The sequence below is a fragment of the Hippocampus zosterae genome, chromosome 10 (genome assembly GCF_025434085.1).
Source record: "Hippocampus zosterae strain Florida chromosome 10, ASM2543408v3, whole genome shotgun sequence".
NCBI lineage: Eukaryota > Metazoa > Chordata > Actinopteri > Syngnathiformes > Syngnathidae > Hippocampus > Hippocampus zosterae.
In genome coordinates, this window is record NC_067460.1 from 16,135,996 (window position 1) to 16,155,352 (window position 19,357).

At 44.1% G+C, this 19,357-nt stretch overlaps 1 protein-coding gene across 4 annotated transcripts in view; it reads right to left on the reverse strand.

The window, feature by feature from the left end:
- The window catches only part of kmt2a (lysine (K)-specific methyltransferase 2A), a 49,582-nt gene that overhangs the window by 19,122 nt on the left and 11,103 nt on the right, over positions 1 to 19,357 (reverse strand). The window contains exons 2-17 of one of the 4 annotated variants that reach the window (XM_052077934.1): positions 17,311 to 17,383; positions 13,679 to 17,049; positions 13,067 to 13,244; positions 12,123 to 12,351; positions 10,480 to 11,165; positions 10,004 to 10,077; positions 9,375 to 9,611; positions 9,013 to 9,159; positions 7,403 to 7,501; positions 7,031 to 7,151; positions 5,876 to 5,989; positions 5,465 to 5,649; positions 4,763 to 4,939; positions 3,732 to 3,842; positions 3,489 to 3,562; positions 42 to 256 (exon numbers count right to left, since the gene is read on the reverse strand). In XM_052077934.1, coding sequence (XP_051933894.1) covers positions 42 to 256; positions 3,489 to 3,562; positions 3,732 to 3,842; positions 4,763 to 4,939; positions 5,465 to 5,649; positions 5,876 to 5,989; positions 7,031 to 7,151; positions 7,403 to 7,501; positions 9,013 to 9,159; positions 9,375 to 9,611; positions 10,004 to 10,077; positions 10,480 to 11,165; positions 12,123 to 12,351; positions 13,067 to 13,244; positions 13,679 to 17,049; positions 17,311 to 17,383 — 6,091 coding nt within the window. Of the gene's footprint in view, positions 1 to 41; positions 257 to 3,488; positions 3,563 to 3,731; positions 3,843 to 4,762; positions 4,940 to 5,464; positions 5,650 to 5,875; positions 5,990 to 7,030; positions 7,152 to 7,402; positions 7,502 to 9,012; positions 9,160 to 9,374; positions 9,612 to 10,003; positions 10,078 to 10,479; positions 11,166 to 12,122; positions 12,352 to 13,066; positions 13,245 to 13,678; positions 17,053 to 17,310; positions 17,384 to 19,357 lie in introns of all 4 variants that reach the window. The other 3 variants (XM_052077933.1, XM_052077935.1, XM_052077932.1) reach the window with 3 other exon arrangements.

The window sequence follows — 19,357 nt, forward strand, 5'->3', positions numbered from 1 at the left end:
CAGCACCTGAGGGAATATGCCCCAAAGTGTGTGTTCCTTACCTGGTACAGCGGGAGGTAGTGGTGGTAGAGATGGAGGGTGTGGGGGAGTGGTTGCTCGAGGGTCTGCTTCAGCAGGGATCTTGGGGCAGGGGGCTGGAATTATGTTTTTGATGAGGTGGGGGTGCTCGGAGCGGGACAGCTCCAGTCTCTCCTGCCACTGGGCGTAGTTGTGGTCCAGGGATGGGGGCAAAACAGCATTGGGAAGGAGACCACTGCTGAAGACAACAACAGCCACACAAGAGAGTCAAGGAAGTGATCCAAAAATAAATAAATAAAGCAATTGCGGCAGGATTTCCATTTATACTTTAGTTACAGCAATAACGGATTGTACAACATGTAGCTCGATGTTTCCATGTTTACAAAATACTGATTTTGATCATAAAATGGACAAAGTATAGCACACATTTTCATTTGGATGATCCAATGAACATATCTTCAAAACTAGTAATGTATTAAAATTGGATTTGAATTAAAATCAATTGCTGCATAGAAAAAAATGTTTTAAAATGATATCGAAAACAGTAACAGTAACAATTAAAAGATTTGGTTTAAGCTATGGTTTTCTATACCAGGACAAACACGCCATTACACTTATTGGTTAATAGCTTTCAGACTGACGCAGTATACATTGTAGAACTTTCAGCACAGCACTTTCATTTGATCTCATGCTTAGTGTAATTTAATACTGAAAGGAAAAAATATATACCGGTACTCAGTTTCTTGCTTTAGGACAATCTATTCTGTATTACAAACAAGCAATTATCCCTGCCGGCGACAACATTAAACATTGATTTTCTTTTTAAAGTACAGTAGATATCCAAAATGTGGAAAAACACCAGATAAACCCCAAACTTGAATTAACTTAATCTTTCCATGCCATTCTATTGTGCTTTGATTGTTTGAACAAACAAGACAAATTTGAAGTGTGTAAAACTGGCACAAATGGCTAAATACGTAATTTTTTTTCAAAATAACCTAAATTAACTTACAGCGTTTGGAAAAGAGCTCTTTGTGTACTGTAACCCAAATCTTGCGAGAATCTTTGGTATTTCCACACAGAGCAATATAAAGTTTCCTGAGTAGAAAGTGAGCAACGACTCCATCAAGGAAACACATTTAGTCTGGATTCTATTTAAAAGCAAGTGTGAAAAGGGCTAACGTGATGGATCATTTGGTTCTTGTTACACAACGTGATAAAGTCAACCACAAGAAGACCACAAACATGAATCTGAAAGTGCCACGTGACACTGTTACAGTTCATCACTCAATAAAGCCTGTCAATCAGACGAAGCATATACAGTATCGTTACAAAAATGAATGGTGTGGGAAATCTGATAACTCCAAGGAGAGTGCTGAGGACTGGTGATGGAGTGAGTATGTGTGAATGAGCGCGTGTAGCAAGTCCAAGTCCAGCGCTCCCTGGCATCGTATGGATTCACATGGCATGAATATTCATTTCCCGTCGTCTCTACAAAGAGCGTCATTAATTCAATAAAACCGTTTCATTAGGAATTCTCAGAACGTCATTTTCAGCAACTGCTTGACTCCATCAATACATTCAAGTTTAAATGCTTTGGAAACTGATCAAATTAAAAAATAAAAAATAAATAAATAACGAATAAAATCTGACTGTTTTAGTAGTGGGCATAAAGAGGATTTTATTCTATTGATCCACTCCTGTAGATTTATTCACTTTGATCAATAAAGAAATTCCAAATAATAAAGAAATTCCAAATAAATTCAGAGGTCAGAGGCCTCTGAATAAATGCAGTCATTCATTTGTTAGCTTGTCTAATTCTCACTTGGCAGGAGGCGGAATTTGTGTTAAAAAGCATTCCTGTCACTCAAACCACTCGCATAAACATTCACTGATACTTCTAATTGTTTATAATTCTTTCCACCATTTCGAAGCCCCAAGTTTCATTTGAAAAAAAAAAACCAACAACAGAAACAGCACCAGAGCATGTTAATGCCACCACCATGGTTCTCTTTAGCTACGCAGAAAAAGTTGATAATGTCGTTCATAACAAAATCTTGACCCATGGGGGAAAATGTATTATTGTCCGATGAGGTTGAAATGTTTGGCTGTCTCTCCAAACGCAATGGATGGTTTGAATGGAATAATGGTGCTTTTACAGTGTGGCATGTGGTGGCCGCTTCCAGCTTTAACAAATGCATAATCATAAACATTTGTGACAGCCCTAGTTGAAAAATGTTATTGGGTAGCTGAGACAGATTGGGTTACTGCTCAACTTTAAGCTATGCCAGTCACAAGGCATGCATAAAACTTTCCAGGGAACGCATAAAATGAAACCTAAAATGAAAAAAACGTGTGTGTGTGTGTGTGTGTGTGTCCCACCCCAAGTAAAACTGTATAGTAGAACCAGTGCTGTTCACTCATCAACAAAATAACACCATACAGCTAAGGTGAAGCATAATGGTGATTGTTTGTTAAGATGCAAAGTATCATTAAAAACAGACACCATTTGAACTGGCTAAAATTAAACCAAGACCTGTCTTCTGTGAACAATAAAAGGAACCCAACAGAAGGATACAGTTATTTCTAATCAAGCACAGCAACAGATGTAGAGGCATGAAAAAACACACATCTAAGCATGAAAGTGCTAACAAGTGCATCACATAGTGCTAATTTTTTTCAGCATAACATATTTCAACACTAGAAAATCAAGCACGATTCCTCTCATGGGTTTTGGGCAAACTATCTAATCCTCCACTTGACACCATTTACCTCTCAGTTTAACCATTAAGTTGACCAATGGGTATGTTAAATCAGATTCACAGTGGTATCAATTTCATTACTATGCCTCTGAACCTCGACATAAGCTTTAATGGCACCGCTAGTCCGGTAAGATCCACTCATTTGTCCCATGCCACTTAGTCGATTCAGTTTTGACATAAGGGCCGAAGTAGCTGAAACCATCATCATTCCTTTCAGCCTTTGTATCCACGACATATCTCAGAGTTGGTTGGCACAGTCACACCAACACATTCTATAAATATTAGCTCACCGCTTTATGGCCGCATCCCGCCGCCACACACATGATGGAATAGCATCTCTTTCTCTGCAATTCTGCTCGGTAATTACAGACCTCCCCCTTCAGAGAAGAGTTTCAAGGCTGTGCTTACATTACACGACAATTAAAACCTAAATTCCGATAGTGAAACGCAAGACACAGCCATTCCAAGCAAACAATTTGAAAGCCATCACCAATATTTATTTATCGCCCCCCATTGCCTCCTGGGGGTTAAGATCAAGGGAAGCTGTTAAAATGTGTCAGCCGTGGGCATGTGAGCTCCTTTTGAGACTTTTCTGTGATTAAGGACTATATTATTTCATTGCACTTGATTTGAATCATTTCACAGCACAAACAACCAAATACAGATGGCTGTAATACTAAACCATTACAACATGCAGCTGATACTCACTTGGCGCAGACTTTTGGTCTTTCCCAGAAGTGGGAATCTTTAGCTTTGAACCAGGGAAAGTTTCGGTCCATTTGCTGAAACAGAACATTCAATGGTGATGATTCCTTGACCCAGTATTTGGCACTTTGCACTGAATATAAATGAATACATGTCACATTTTGTTATGAGTACATAACGCCTCTCTGACTGATATTTGACATTATTGTAGTCTTGTTTGAACCGTTGGGAAGAACCATTGCCTACCCGAATGAAGTAAGACTTGACCATGCTGTTGGCCTTCCTGCTCTCCGGCTGACCGCCATCACTGTTGATTGCGGTCTGAATGATTCGTGCGACATCGTCACTGAATGCCACCTGAAAGAAACGGCCACAAACTTAGCAGTGCCTTGATTTAGGAGTTTCATTAATGCTTTGACCGCTCTCCAAACCAAAAACATTTATCCCAAATCAATTTTCCCCACCGAAAAAAAAGGAAATTCTATTAGTTCGAGCCCTCAATAAAGAATCAAGCGGTTTTGATGTGCATGATTATCTAAATTGTCCAAAGGAGTAATTGTGAGTGTGAATGGTTTGGCTATGCGTCCCCTACGATCTGCTGGAGATCAGTATGGGGTGTACGCTGTCTGCCACCTGACGATAGCTGGGATAGACCCCAGCACCCATTTGACTCTTGAGAGTATAAAGTGGTTCAGATAAGCGATGGATCGATTTCATGCATTCATTATGTTGCTTGTCATGTTCCACGTGACTTGGCCACCACCAGGCAGTATAATACATGCATACGCATTTACTGTATGTGAGGAAGTAGCTGTTTTTCACGGTTGATAGATATACAAGATATACATGTGAATACTGTTCTGTTGTCTGTCTAGTAGTGTTGCTCCACCATTCAAATACCCATCGCCGGAATGAGTATAACACTGTGCCTTTGATCCTAGTTTTGGTTCACCAGTCTACGGTGTTTTGCATTGTGTGTTAGATGTGAGCGAGGGGACTATTGTCAGACAGCATTTCAATGCAGTATTTAGTTAAACACACATGTAAACTCTGTGTCCTACAGTATTTTTAATTTTCCAGGAAGCTTCTACCAGAAGTGGGAATAAAAAGTGTGAAACAAGCACTTGGCCTCAAATTTTTGTTTTGAAGAATTCTTTACAATTTTGTCAAACTGCTGACTCTTGTAAAGTTCGCTGCCGTCATCTAGTGGCTCGTAAATCAAATCATTCTTCAGTCTTGTCAAATCAAATCAAAAAACACAACAACAACATATGTACCACAGATTTATAGATGCCCTTATCCATTTTCTTCTCCACAGACTCCAGGTCTGCAGGGGAATCGCTCGGAGCTGCAGGGAAGGCTTCGGTCAGGACTGGAGGGTCTGGGCCCTCAGGGGAGCGACGAGATGGAAGGCTCTCTTCAGTCTCCGGGTTCAGCTCTGGAGGTTTCACCACCTATGCCAAAGAGTGAGTAAGAGTTGTATTTTGAGAGAAGAAAATTAAAGCTTGCTCGGATGCCACCCACTTTGTAATGTGCCCTGCTGCTGCCAAAAGGATTGGAGTGAAACAGTATCACTCTGAAGTTAATAAAATATGTCAATCAAAGGATCATGTTTGGGATTGTTTGGTCTTGGTTGAGTTATTTTCCTTTACTGATCGCCATTGTGAATGTGTTTATCAAAGCAGCATTGCACTAATATTCCAGAATCTGACAAGGAAATGAACCTTTCGTAATGCTTGTGAGCAATATACCCTAATTACGGGTGGAAGAAAATTCACTACTTCTGAGCTGCACAAAAAAAGAAAGACAAAAAAATGTGTTGTGTTTGTGATTGCACTGCCAGATATTGCACAAAAAGGAGGAAAAAAAAGTGTGGCACGTTATTATTATTATTATGTTCCATCCGGAAGGTGATTTGACGACATGGGCAAAAGTTTTTTTTTGGTATAATCAACGAATGACCAGTCTCCATTTCTAACCTGTCTGTAGTGGAGTAGGTGAGCAGAGGTACGCGAGTTGAGCAGTGCAGTGAGGATGTGGCGAAGGCGAGCCTGGAGCTCTCCTTCCAGCGCCGTCCGCCACTTAGCCGGATGACAGTCTGAACATTTGGTACACGTATAGGCAACACTCTCCGGCAGCTTTGACAGCAGCTCATACATTTCATCTGAGGGAGGGAGATCAGGGGATGACGGATCAATATCCTGCCCATTATTGGCCTCATCATCTTTCAACAGCTCATCAATATGACAACCGTTGCGGTGCAACCCGTCAGTATACTTGTACAAGAAGAGCTTGGCAAGTGACGACACAAAGCGAGGTGTGAAAAGTATGTTAATCTACAATAAACAACGCATAATCTTCCAACTGGCTGTTTTGAGGCCGATACCAACCTGTCAGACTCTCACACTTGGCATGGGCCCAACGGTTGCAGCGTCCACACTGCATTGTCTTGCTGTCGTGGTCCTCATCATTGAAGCACTTATTGCAAAGTGAGCAAGGGTTCCCTATGATGAGGGATAAAAAGTGAGACAATTTGCAATCAAATGCCAGACTTTTCTCACCTAAACAAACAAAACCTCCACCAAAACCATCTTGTCCACAACTCATTCATTGCCATAATGTCATTGCCGTTGATATTCGGAATTCAAAAGTGTATTTTTGCTGACATACAGTACATATTCCTCAACCGCATTTTGCAATGTGTATACAGGGAAGAGGAACTTGCACACTGGGAAATTCAGGTTTGTAGATTTGCATTGACAAACCAAGCTTTGTAGATGGCAGCGGTGCATTGCTTTGGATTTGCAATCAGCACAGCTTTTGAGTAGAAAATGAAGACTAGAGGTTAAATTTAGAGGAGGAAAAATGCTAACACATCGCAATATGGACAAATGTAGGTACCTCACCCCCGAAAAAATGTATATGGGTTAGTTTTATATAATTTGTTGAATAACGGTGAAGACATGACCCGCAGAATTTTCTATTTCGAAAATCAAGTAATTTTACTGGTCAGTATTGAATTTTTGTCATTTGTTATCCACCAAAAGGTCGTAATAGTTTCTTAGAAAGAAAAAAAAAAGACGGCAAGGGAATACTTTACAAACTTCTAATGCCAAAATATCTTTACTGTGAAGTGTCCAAATGTTTGTTTTATGTTCTGCAACATGTTTATTTAACAAGCTAATGACATTTTCAGACATATTGGATACTCGTAATGCCTAATATGCACTTTCCATAAAAACTAGCTACTGGCGAAGGTCTCATTATGTTGTTGCAACACACTTTATTTTTTGTTCAGAAACCAATGTTTTTGGTGAAACCAAGTTCGACTGATTGCTAAAGAACATAAAAAGTTGGAAACACTCTTGTCTGTTGAATGCAGAGACTGTACTTTCTATTGATAAGTATGGTGCTTTCCGTGTCAAAGAACACACTATTCTGTGGGTCTGGAAAGATCAGTCAAAATGTTCAAAAACAGCTGGATAACATTGAGAATTTTGCTTTGAAAACAACCGTCAGTGAATGATTGTTACTTTTATACCCACCTTTAGCGAGCAGTTTGGCACAGTCGTGACACATGGAAAAGTCATGTGACCACTGGGCATCCCAGGACTTCCCGGGTTTGGTGGCTCCACAACGCTTACAGCACACACAATTGGTGCAAATCTGTAAAAACAAACAAACAAGTTGCAGACTATCTTGCTCAAATTAGCATGCAGTTGTGTAATAAAAACATTCAAGGTGTTGAAGTGACACTGTGGCAAAAGCAAAATGTTTTCCTCGTTGCTGTCCGGGAGAAAGACGCATCATAAGTGAACAAATGGTTGGGGGAAGAACTTGCTGGGAGAATGTTGGTGCAAGAGTACACACAACGGTGAGAAGGTGTCCGTAGGAAGCATGGAGTGTCGTTGTCATACCCAGACTTTTTTCTTTTTGGTGGGTCTTGCAGGGTGGTTAGGACCCAGGCACTCCGGGTGATAGGTGTTATGGCACTTATCACACTCCAGCAGCTGCTGCTATGGGGCCAGAGTAAAACCAGATCATGTCAATATCAAACGTGGTGTCATTCTATACTAATCCCAAGCTTTACGCCAACAACGTGCTGGTCATTTGGTCACTCCAAGAGTTAAAAAGATGTCAGCTGGATCTAGAGCATTCTTTATCCAGGCTTTAGCACTCTGGGGTGCCCTTTCTGCAAAAATTAGAGTGGCTACCTATGTGGAAATGTTTATTTCTCCATTTAAGAGTTAAATCACATCTACGATGCAACAAGTCCGTCGCCCTGCCATAATCACTTATATCTCAATTTTGTCCTGTTTTACTACCGCTTCTCTTTCCCTATTATGGGCTTTGTCTGAGTTTTTTCTTGCCCGAATGGGGGTCTATACCACGGAATGTCATTGATTTTTATAAACTGTGGGCCTGGGAAGCAACACAAATACATTTTGCTTAATCGACTGATGGATTTCTATTGAGTGTATACAAAGTGGAACTTTTTTTTGTATAGTCACAAAGAATTGATTGCGAAAGTAATTGTTGTAAAACCATTTTTCTCTCTCTGAAATACCACACAGTCCATATCAATTTTATTTTTCAACAATGGATAGTCAAGTTTTCACCACAATTGATGAGGAAGATTACTTCCTATGCCCCCACAATTTATGGCGGCTTGCACCCTAATGAGACGCGATAAGAGTTGTATAATAATAATTCTTATTTTTAACAAACACAATCAGATTTTAACATTGTTTTATTGTGACTGTAGTACACATCATGCATGATGCACCATGATGAGAGCTGCTTCAAATAGAGTAGCTATGGTAAGTTACCTCAGGCAGCTATATGCAAAAGTCACAACACTATAAACGCTACACCACAATTACAAAGACTGGTAAATGCATTGATAGACGTCTAGCTAAGAAACACACGTGTTCCGAAATGTATTTATGTATTAGGCAAGATTTTCATGAGCATGGAGCTAACATTTTCGAGGAGTTGATTTATCTGCAATGGTTTGACATTCCAGTGGCCTCGCCAGGAGCTTTCAAGCCACACTCTTCGCAGTGTTCGTGTAGAGGAGCAAGAAATGGAAGCCAATCAAAGCAATAAATAACTTAACGCCCTTTAGGCGGAGATTTGTTCCAAGCAACTATGAGTGTAAAAAAAATTATTTGCCAAGCAGACACTGAGCAGATTAATCATATCTGCGTTGTATCAACTTGTACTCACAGGGCAGTGCAACAAGTTTTTGATTTCCTTGTGTAAATCAAATGTGTATGGTTGAACATTATACAAAAAGTCAACTGTAATGACAAGCATCTGTAGTTGCAACATGCACGGGATTGTAGTTAAATAATAAAAATCAGGACACAAATCTATCAAGATGATGAATGGCAGTCTTCATGCAACACCAGGAAACTCTCGGGAACATTCTGTAGCCTTTTCATGCACTGTCATCCGAGATTGAGCTTCTTTTGTGCCTGCCCGCCCCCCGCCAAAAAAAAAGTATGCATACTGAATGGCTCACTTTAGCTTTCTGGTGCTGGCGCCCGCAGGCCTGGCAGAAGCGACATCTGCGACAACACCAGTTTTCAAACTGCTCCTGGAGAGGACGCTCAGACTCTCCCAGGCAAAAGAGATGGAACGGTTCACAGCAAACCTGGCAGAAAACAAACTAGAGAGACGGAAAACAAACAACACATTAATTTGAATGCTCCAACAATGTTACTGTAGATTCCCACCACCAATTTGACAAGCTCATGGAAGCATAAATGGGCCGGGGGCGTTGTTTTGCTTTGTTTTTTTAGGAGATGAAGCTTGTACTGTAATTTTCAACAGTGCGCCATATCTATGAGGAAACAAATGAATTTGAAATATCAATTTCTTTACCTCAACATTGCCGCTGCTCGCACATAAGAAGCAGAGCACCCTGGGTGTGACAGGTACAGAGGTGAGTTGGCTGAGGCCACCCGCCTCCCACACCTTCTCCACATCATGGTTCCTCTTGAAATCAACTCTGATTCGATGCACTCCGTCGCAGGGCGCCACGGACTTCACCTGGCCCCTAGTCGAGGGAGTGCCCAGCCAGTTTAAAGTACAGCTGCCGGGGGATTGAGTGGTCAGCGTCTTCTCGGGTTGATTCATCAGAAAAGAGAAGATAGAAGCAGAGTGAATGATTTGCTGTTTGCAACAAGCATCAACTTTTTGATTTGGGGCCATGTCGGAATAAGAAGGGCAATTTAATAACGAATCTCCATTAAAAAGATGGATCTAAACCAAACGTCTGGCATGCCACGAGGTGCATGAATTTCATTTTGCACCCAAATTTGCAAAAGTAAGAATTTAGCAGGATATAGTGACAACATCCTGTTTTCAATCGTCTTTGGAAATGTTGACCTGCATAGTGGCTAATCCCATCTAAGGGGTACTAAGCTTCTAATTATATGAATATTGATATATACCAAACATTTATCTAGATTAACCACTGAAAATGGTGTGTGTGTGTGTGTGTGTCCTACCTTGTCTTTTGGTTTCTGTTTAGGAGATGGAAGAACAGGGCGAGAAACTGGCTTCTTTGGCTGCTTTGGGTCATCTGAGAAAATGGGGTAGAATCGTCAATCGTTTGAATTTAACATTTCTTTAACTGCGGTCCAATAGTCATTTTTCTGGTGTGAAAAGCAGATAACGCAAGGTATCAAGCTACAATTTATTCTATATGGACACCACGGGATGCAAATGTGCCGATCCTATACCAAAGGGTTTCATCAACCACTTCTGATCGCTCGTCGGTCAAACATTTTCATCGTCATTGCAACATTTTAACAGAGCATTTGAGGATACAAGTGAAGAAAAGACAAAAACAAACAGGCGAACTCGAGTTTGGAGACTATTTATTGTGATGTGGTCTATAGGCCGTAATTTTTGTGGAAACGGAGCGTCTGCAATGATTGCTGTATAATGATTTTTTTTTTAAAAAACCACAAAAGTTGCTTACTTGTATCTGACGCTGCTGTTGTCAAGCTCTGCTGTTGCGGTGATTGCTGCTGAGTCTTCTTCTTGGGTTCGCTTAATGGAATCTTGGGTGAGTTGTCTTTCCTTGTGGGTGCCTGACCGCTGGGTGGCCCCTGTGGCGGTTGGGAAGGCTGAGGATGAGATGGCATGGATGGGGAAGGGGCGGGGGAATTCTGAGCTGAGGACGAGGAGGAAGAAGAGGAGGAGGATGATGAGGACGACGAGCTGGATGAGGAGGGTGAAGAGGAAGAGGAGGAGGATGACGAGGCGGGCAGCTGCGCTTTTTGCCCCTTCTTGCTGCTCGAGACAGAGGGCTGCTTGGAGTTAGGAGACCGTGCCTGGGCTGCGAGTGGGTTGGCGGTTTGCGGGGATTCATCCGGGGATGGAGAACATGACCGAGCTGGAGAGGATAGTTGCAGTGGTGAAACAGGTTTCGACTTTCCCTCGCTTGAGTTGGGAGGGGGCATTTCACTCTTTTTGTGCGCAGGATCCTCCTTTGGTGGCGCCATAGCAGGCTTGGTGCCAGACTCCGAGTTCTGTCCTTTAACTGGATTGAGACCCTCCTTTTTCTCAGCCAACCTGTTCCTCTTCTTGTCCTTCTTACCTTTGCCCTGCCTCTGAAGAAACAGCTTTGAGGGCATCCATTGCAAGTTCTGACACTTTCTCATCCTGTAGAAGGGGACAGAGAAGTTACTCTTTTCATTTCTAATATATTGAATTGAGTTGCTCTCTAGTGAGATTCAAGGCTTCCTGTTTTATAACGAGGGATGGCCCAATGGACACTATTGGTTCTCGTAAAAATTCTCACTAGCCTGACATAGACCTACTGGGTAAGAAGGTCTGTGTGTGTGGTGTGCGTGGCAATACTTTACGGGCTAGGCTGACGATTACGGCAACTAAAAATATTCAGCAAAACAGTCACCCTGCAAGTTGCGGTGCTGGCCACCAACGACAAGCAGTTTAGCGAGCCCCGTCGCCCACTGCACTCCACATGCGGAGTGTGGTGAGTCGTCGTTTATTTTATTTGTTTTGATGTCCCGGAGTAGTCAATAATTAGCTGCTCATATTATGTTTCTGTTTTGTATTTACTGTGTAATGTGCTCGTGACAGGGTTTGTTAATGGTTCCAAACTATGATCTTGAGGAGTGTCATTTTGCAGACGAAAACAAATTAGCTCAGCATGCGGAAAAAGTGTGTTTTTCCGTTTGTGTGTTGCCCGGATGAAATTGCGTTGTAGGTATAGCTCTGTAACAGTTTCTTTGCATCTTGTTTGTTTCGCATGATTTTTCATGCGTTGGTCGAGAAATTAATCCAGTTTAGTGCAGACGCCATTTTTGGTTACTAGAAGTCACCGTAAGGGCTACGGCTACATGTGCCGTGTTCAGGTGCATGTTGTGAATGACAGTGAAGTTGTTCATTTCTTTCTGTGCATTATTATAAAACAGATGAGAAGGGGAATGAATATTTGTATTGGATTACAACAGTCAACACATAGGTTCGTCGTTGATTCATTTCATTATGTCTATTCCATTTTTATTCTGTCAGTGGTAGCAATGAGAAGGTGTCAAGAATCGGTACCGAGTTTGAATAAAGTGTTTTTAAGTGCAATAATCAACCAAGACTTACTTGCAACACTGCTTTTTGATGTTCCGCCCCCCAAACTTGGGTTTGTCAAGACAGTTAGTACAGACCCCACAATCTTCAGGAACCTGACAACCTGAACACTGGCCGCAGCGTCGTGAGCGCCGACCCTTTTTGGGAGGCGCTTCTTGAACAGCCTTTTGCCGGGTCTCCCGTGGCTTTATGGGTGGGGATTGAGGCTCCGCCTCCTCCGAGCCTGCTACTGATGACTTATCTGAAGACAGGAAAAATAATACATATTTTAAATGGACCACAAAAGAAGCAAACACATTCAAATGTTCTTGGCTCAACAACTAATTGACACACACCACTCAGCCAAAAAGTGGTCATATTCTCAAAAGGCAACAAACTTTGTGTTCACCTGCTTTTTGCCATCTGTGCTGTCACTAATTGGATTCTTTTATGACAAGACATTACTTAATACAAATATTTTTAGCTTTCAAACACATAATGGGCAAGTCAGAAATGCTTCGTTTCAATCTTTTTTCACTACGCATGATGTTCTTACTTTCTATGAAAGATGGCAACGATTCTTACTTTTAAAAAAATTTCAATGTCGTCGAATGTTTGAGCAATTTCGGATTATATTCTGTCTGCCCTTCTTCCTATGGTTGTTTAAGAAATGAGATACTACTCACTGCCTTAAATAGATACTAAAAATATGTGCTTTGCACAACTGAAACACATTACCCAAGATAGGGGATACACTGACCTCTTTGCTAATTTGTTTATTTGCAAAGTAAAGTGGTCACTTTTTTTTTAAGCTGGCCAGTGGCTCTACATGACAAATTTGCAATGCACCCTGAAACCCGAAACCAAAGTTTATATGACCCATACGATGCGAAATGAGTCGAACCAATGTACCGTTATTTATCAAATGAATCAATGGAAGCCACAAGAGGTTGAATGTTTCCCAATTTTCCCCTCACCATCATTCCCCATTGAAGACAGGATCTTCTCCCTCTCCTCCCAGGGCAAGGCACTAAGTGTGGGCATGTCATCAGGGAACACCGCACGATTGCGGCCAAGAGCCACAGCTGCGCGACGGCACACATGCTTGATGCGTGGACTGTGAACGGAGGTCTCAGAAGAGTCGCTCTCTTGACTCTGCTCCCAACAACAAAACAAGTACCGGTACATCAGATTGTGCTACTGTTCATACAGACATCCATCGTGCTCGTTTCAATGGAACAATAGTGCAAATGAAAACTCAAGGTCAACCCTCTAAGCTCACTCAGAAGAGTGCAATGACCGCCCATGCCCAACTAATCTGCAGATTATTACTTGGAGAAGAACAGAGGGAAGGTCAGTTCAAAGGACTGCTTTTAAAATCACAGGCTGTGCTGCTTTGTGCATAATGTATGAAGCTAACAGAATTCCCCTCAAGCAACACCCTTTGTGGGACTTTCTTATTGTCAGGTTTCACTATAAGTACAAATGCAAATTTCTATTTCGATGGTTACCAAAAAAAAAAAAAAAAACCGCGATTCTAGCTGTATGGGGAAACAGAGAAATGCTTCTGCATTTTGATGACAACTGACCTGGACCTTGGTTTGGTCCGCAGGCTTTAGCTTGCTCTTCTTTATCTCAAAGAGCTGGGCTTTGGCCTTTCTTAGAAGTCCAACAACCCGTTTGTCGGCCGCAGGTTGTTTCTCCGCTTGTTCCAACACTGATCCAAGCGAGGAGACCGGGAGATGTTTGCTTGGCTGCCCCGGAAGGCTGTCCGCCTGCTGGCTGGGAGAACTTTGATTCTCTTCCTCCGTTTCACCGTCCTCCACATCTGCTCCCTTCTCGCTGGATCTCACTTTTTTCGGCAAACGTTCCTTAGCGATGGAATTGGGAGTAGGAGCATGGAGACCATGCACCTCAGCGGATGCGGTGTCTGTTACCGCCTCAACTGGCATTGATTTTCGTCTCCCCGGAGCCTTTTTTGCAGCAAGAGATAAAAGAGCCTCTTCTGGGTCCCTCCCATCTATAAAGAGGCTGGAGGGCACAATAGAGGAGCCATCTGGAGTAGTAACCTTACTCCTCTTCTCCACATCCTTCCTCCCTTCCTTTTTATTTTCCTTCTCTCTGTGTTTCTCAGCATCTCTTTCTTTGTCCTTTGGAGCAGGCTCCTGGGGAGCTGGCATGCTTTTCTCCTTACTCGCTTTTCCAGATCCTCGTCCGGTGTCCTGGTCACTGGCAGGAAAGAGGGGGAAAAGTGGCGGAACTGCAGAGGATGTATTTGATAAAGGAGGTGGCAGGTTTCCAGCTTGCCCTCTCTTGCTGTCAGGTATCCCCGGTGAGGCCAGACCCATGGGAACGGAGAAATTGCCAAAAGGAGAAGAAGTTAAGGCACTAGTAGCCAGTAGAGTGGCAGAGCCCCCCGGCAAGGAACCAGGGTCACTACAGGAGACCGAGTCAGACAGCGCCGACACAGAGGATACTCTCCCAACAGACATCTGGCCCCCGATTTGACTGCTGCGCCTGGTCATCGAGTGGGAAGGAGATCGCGTTTGGCCACGTAATAGTCCCGATATCTGTCGCCTCCTATGCCGTGAGCTTCGGCTGGAGCTCGACGACTTCTGGTGGGCGGAAAGCGAACCCGGGCTGCTGCCAGAGGATGAGTGCAGCGTTACCGACTCGAATATCCTATAGTGGGCTTCACTGGCTGTAAAACGTGGGGCGCGCAAGAGCGGGCTACGCTTCTGGAGAGGTGCATCAAAGCGGGATGAGGAGGGATGCTGGTGGTGGCTGTGAGGATGGTGAGGGGCAAACAGGCGGGTAGCGGTTCCTGATCCGCCACCTTGTGCCGGGAAAGCACCCGGAGAAGCGCCGCCTACTCCGCTGACACCTTGAGGCATCAGGCCAACGTCTTGAGCGGTGAGAGGGGGAGGACGGAAGTTGTCAAAAATTGGTTTCCGAATGAGGCCTTCCTTGGCGTACTTGGCAGAGGAGAAGTACTGGTATTCAGGGTGAGACAGGGACGTCCAGCGGAAGGTAGGTTCTCTCAGAATGGAGCGGCTCCTTTTGTCCGACATGTTGGATAGCACTGATGAGCCAGACATGAACGGAGGGATGGAGTGTGGCAACCAGGGTGACTGAGAGTGGTGCTCACTCATAGCAGCTGTATTAGCCGAGGCTGACTGGGGAGGCTGCGGTGGCGTGAGTAGAGGAGGAGGTGGGGGAGAGGAAGAAGAGGACGCCGTAGATGACACCTGTTGTGAGTTTAGAAGTGCGGAGGAGGACATCAGTACTCCAGTGGGTGGGCAGATGATTGGCTTTTTTGCACTGGTGGTGAGCGTCTCCCGCGTAGTCTGGCCTCGAGTCCCGCGTTTCACCCCCTGCCCTCTTCGGCCATGCCGATTCCTCTTGGGTAAAACGCGCTCTGGCTCCGAGGCTGGCGAGGGAGGCTGAGTGTTGTGCAACAGGTTCGGCTCCCTGTCTCCCTGCGGGCATGGAGAGTGTTCCTCAGGTTCTGATAATACTTGCGTGGCCTCGGAAGCCTGAGAGTCGCACGAGGAGTCGTCCAAAGTGGGGCTGCTGGATCTGGAAGACTCGGCAGAGGACAGCTGTGACGAATGCTGTGACACGGCACTTGATCCGCAAGAAGCAGCGCTACTACTGAATCGCCCGTTGGCCGCGTTGTCGGTATTGCTATTGAGCAGACCGTCAGTTGTTGATGGAGCGGCAGGTGCGGGTGTTGATGATGGAGGAGGTGGAGGTGGAGGAGGTGGAGGAGGAGGAGGAAGAGGAGGAGAGGGAAGAGGAGGAGGAGGGAGGGAGTCCATTGGTGCAGTAGTAGTGGTGCTGGCGGTGGCCGCTGTGGTGGAGGCCACCGCCGGCGAGGGGGAGGAAGAGATGGTGGAGGTGGGTTGGGTGGATGTGGAAACTGATGAGCTTGGCGCCTCCAACCGTGCGATCTTCATATGGGGGGCGGGGGACAAGAAGTTGCCTTCGTCTTCAATGAAGCGCTTTGGGGTTTTGATGATACGAAGCGAGACGGTGCTGACCACAGGCATGATGAACTGCCTGATGTTCTTCAGCTGCGTCTTCCTAATGCCGGCCTCAAAGGCGCCCGTCCCACCGACCACAGCTTCCTTCTCCATTCGTTTCTGCGCTCCTTTCTTAGCACGCTGCAGAAGCTGCTTAGCGATGGTGGCGTCAGTGCGTTTAGATGGCGGGACAATCCTGACAGGCTTCCTGTGTCGAGGGCTTTTTCTGAGTCCTACCGCCCCGTCCGGTAAAGAAGCGGATGGCGAGGAGGGAAGATTGCAAGAGTCCTGGTCTATCCCAGTATTCACATGAGTCAACATGGGATGCAGTGGTTCTGCGCCTCTGTCCCCTCCCTTCAAGGCTTTATGTTTTCCTTCCCCACATTCGGTGGAGGTAGACAGCTGAGCCGCCACCGCCTCAGCTTTGAGACGCTCCGCTGAGGGTGGACGTCCGCGCCTACGTCGAGGCACGCCAGGCAAAGTCTTGAGCCGGGACTTGAACGATGTCAGTGAAGTTGCTCTCTTCAAGTTGGGAACTTTAGATTCACCCCGCCCACCTTGGGGTGGATTGGCATCATGCGGCTGAGCAGAGCCCAGTGGTGGTCTCTTTGCACCTTTTCTGTCTCTGTCCTCTCCGTTGTCCAAGCTCGACTCCGAACCAGCTTGTCTACCATCCTCTGCTGCCGCATGGCTACCGGTAGTCCAAGCTTTCTTGGAACATGAAGATGGGGGACGGCCTCTTCGCTTTTCCCCTGTGCCGGGTGGCCTTCCGGGCAGCCTTTTAACCTTCTCGGCTGGTCTTTCAGAACCTTCAGGTTTGGCCTGTGTGGGGGAGAGGAAGGAAGAGGGGGAAAGTCGACCTGCAGCAGCAGTTTTTTGGACAGTGAGGGCACGCGGTGGACGTCCTCTTGGCTTCCTCTCTTGTATGGGTAGGCCTGCTGATAAATCCAAAGCACAATTGAAAAAGTAAAATGTTTGTCTCTATTTTACACATACTGCAGTTGTACATCATGCATTAAAATAAATACAAGAAACAAAAAGAGACTTCCTGCTAAATATGTGAAATTGATATATCAAACAATAACCCGAGGTTACACACAAATGAAGGGGAAAGACATCAGATGAAAACGAGCATGAGAACTTTGTAGAGGGAGAAAAAATAAATAAAAATAATAATCATAGTGTGGTTTCAATACCTGAAGTGGGTGTTGATGGACTTGGTATTCGGTTTTGCTCAGTGCTTGATCCAAATCCTCCAAAAACATCTTCCTAAAAAGAAATAAAGAGAAGCGTTAAGTACTTTATGACCATTATGGCCAAGTAGTTGCATCCAACTGTGTAGATATTGGTCAGATGCGCAACACTTGAGTCACTCTTGAGTAAGACAAAAGATCGTTAAAAAAAAAAAAGTAGCAAGGGCTTTGATACTTTCACTTTCCGACAGGGTGAGACAGAGACGTCCAGCGGAAAGTAGGTTTTCTCAGAATGGACAGTAAACAAACTATCAATATGCGGTCGGTTGAATAAATAATGTGATAACATCCCAAAGGGCTTTGCGAAACTGAGGTCAGTGACATTTTAAAGAGCAAACTATAAATCTATTGGTTTATGAATGCACACAGCGAGGGCGCGAACCACAGAGGTCAAAATGAATTATGAACATTCAGATTACACTGAGTGGCAAACACCTAGCATGCAATGTTTGCAGACTGCCAAAGAGGAAGCGGTCTGATGAGGTGCTTGGTCTGAGTCACCCCAGCACTAGCAAACATCCTAAACGTGACTCACGCGTCAAAGATATGACTGAACAGAAGCCGATTTAATGATTCTTACAAGCTAACATCATGACTACATAAATGAGGCAGACAGGATGTCAGTAACCTCTTGGAAAGGCGGTTTTGTGAACAGAAAATCAGCTAAATACGGTAACCCTTTTATTTTTAATTTCCGACGCCGAGAATGCAGAAGATAATGCTAATGCTCAACTCTAAAGATGTATCCATTTAACAATTGGGTTTATAGGCGTTGTAGTTGTGGTTTGCAGTGCATCATAGTGAGGTGATTACGGATCATCTATAATTGTGAGAGGGTCAAATTAGTCTCGACACATTTTAGGATCATGCAGTGCAGTCCTAAACCATTACAAGTTCAAGGCATTTTTATGCTGCGTGGTTTCTAATAGTTTACTCCACTCATGAGACTAAAGAGAATAAAATGAACGCGTCTCTGACCATTGTGGAAACATCCATCCATTTTCTGATCTGCTTTATCTTCACACGGGTCACGGTGCGTGTTGGAGCCTATCCCAGCTATCTTTGGGTAGTAGGCGGGGGACACCCTGAACTGGTTGCCAGCCAATTGCAGGGTACACACATAAATGAACAACCATCCATGCTCACACCTAGGGACAATTTGGAGTGTTCAATCAGCCCACCACACATGTTTTTGGAATGTGGGAGCAAACTGGCGCACCCGGAGAAAACCCGCGTAGGCACAGGGAGCTCATGCAAACTCCACAAAGGAAGGCCGGAGTTGGAATCGAACCCGGTACCTCTGCACGGTGAGATCGACGCACTAACCACACGACCACCAGGTTGTAAAAACAGAAAAGATCAAATGAAAACTTAAGCATATCTTACAAGGTTTTGTTTGTTCCTGTATAGGCTTTCCGATTGCCATTTGCCTCAAAGTGATTAAAGTGCCTATCCAGCAATCTTTTTTGGGGGCAATCAATTAGAGAGGGGATAACAGTCTATTTGAATCAATTAACTGACAATTGTGTGAAATTGATTGTCGATTAATACAAATGTATGTCTTGCCTGCTCTCCACAATCAATGTAGAAATGTTGTTATAAAGGGTGGTTGAATGCAATGAGAAAAAAAAGTCAGTACGTATGCACTGAAAGACGGACGACCCTTGGCAGCCACTGTGTGTCTTTACTTCTTCAAGTGCGTCTGCGCTTAAGAGTTGAGGTGAGGATGTCTTTTTTATCATGTTTATTTATAGCAGTTACTGTGCAGGGATGCACTTGAGGTCTTACTGGCCCAATTTGCAAAGCAGTAGCTATGCGTGTGTGGTCTTGCACATGAAAATGACTACCAGATAAAAGTCACATGCAAACCCGCATCAGTAAGCAAGAAACGTTTGAAATGAAATCATTTTGCACATTTAAAAGGAGGGGATAATGTGCACATGCATTCACTTGTCCCTGACCAGGGATGTAAATGCTCCCTTGCGAAGCA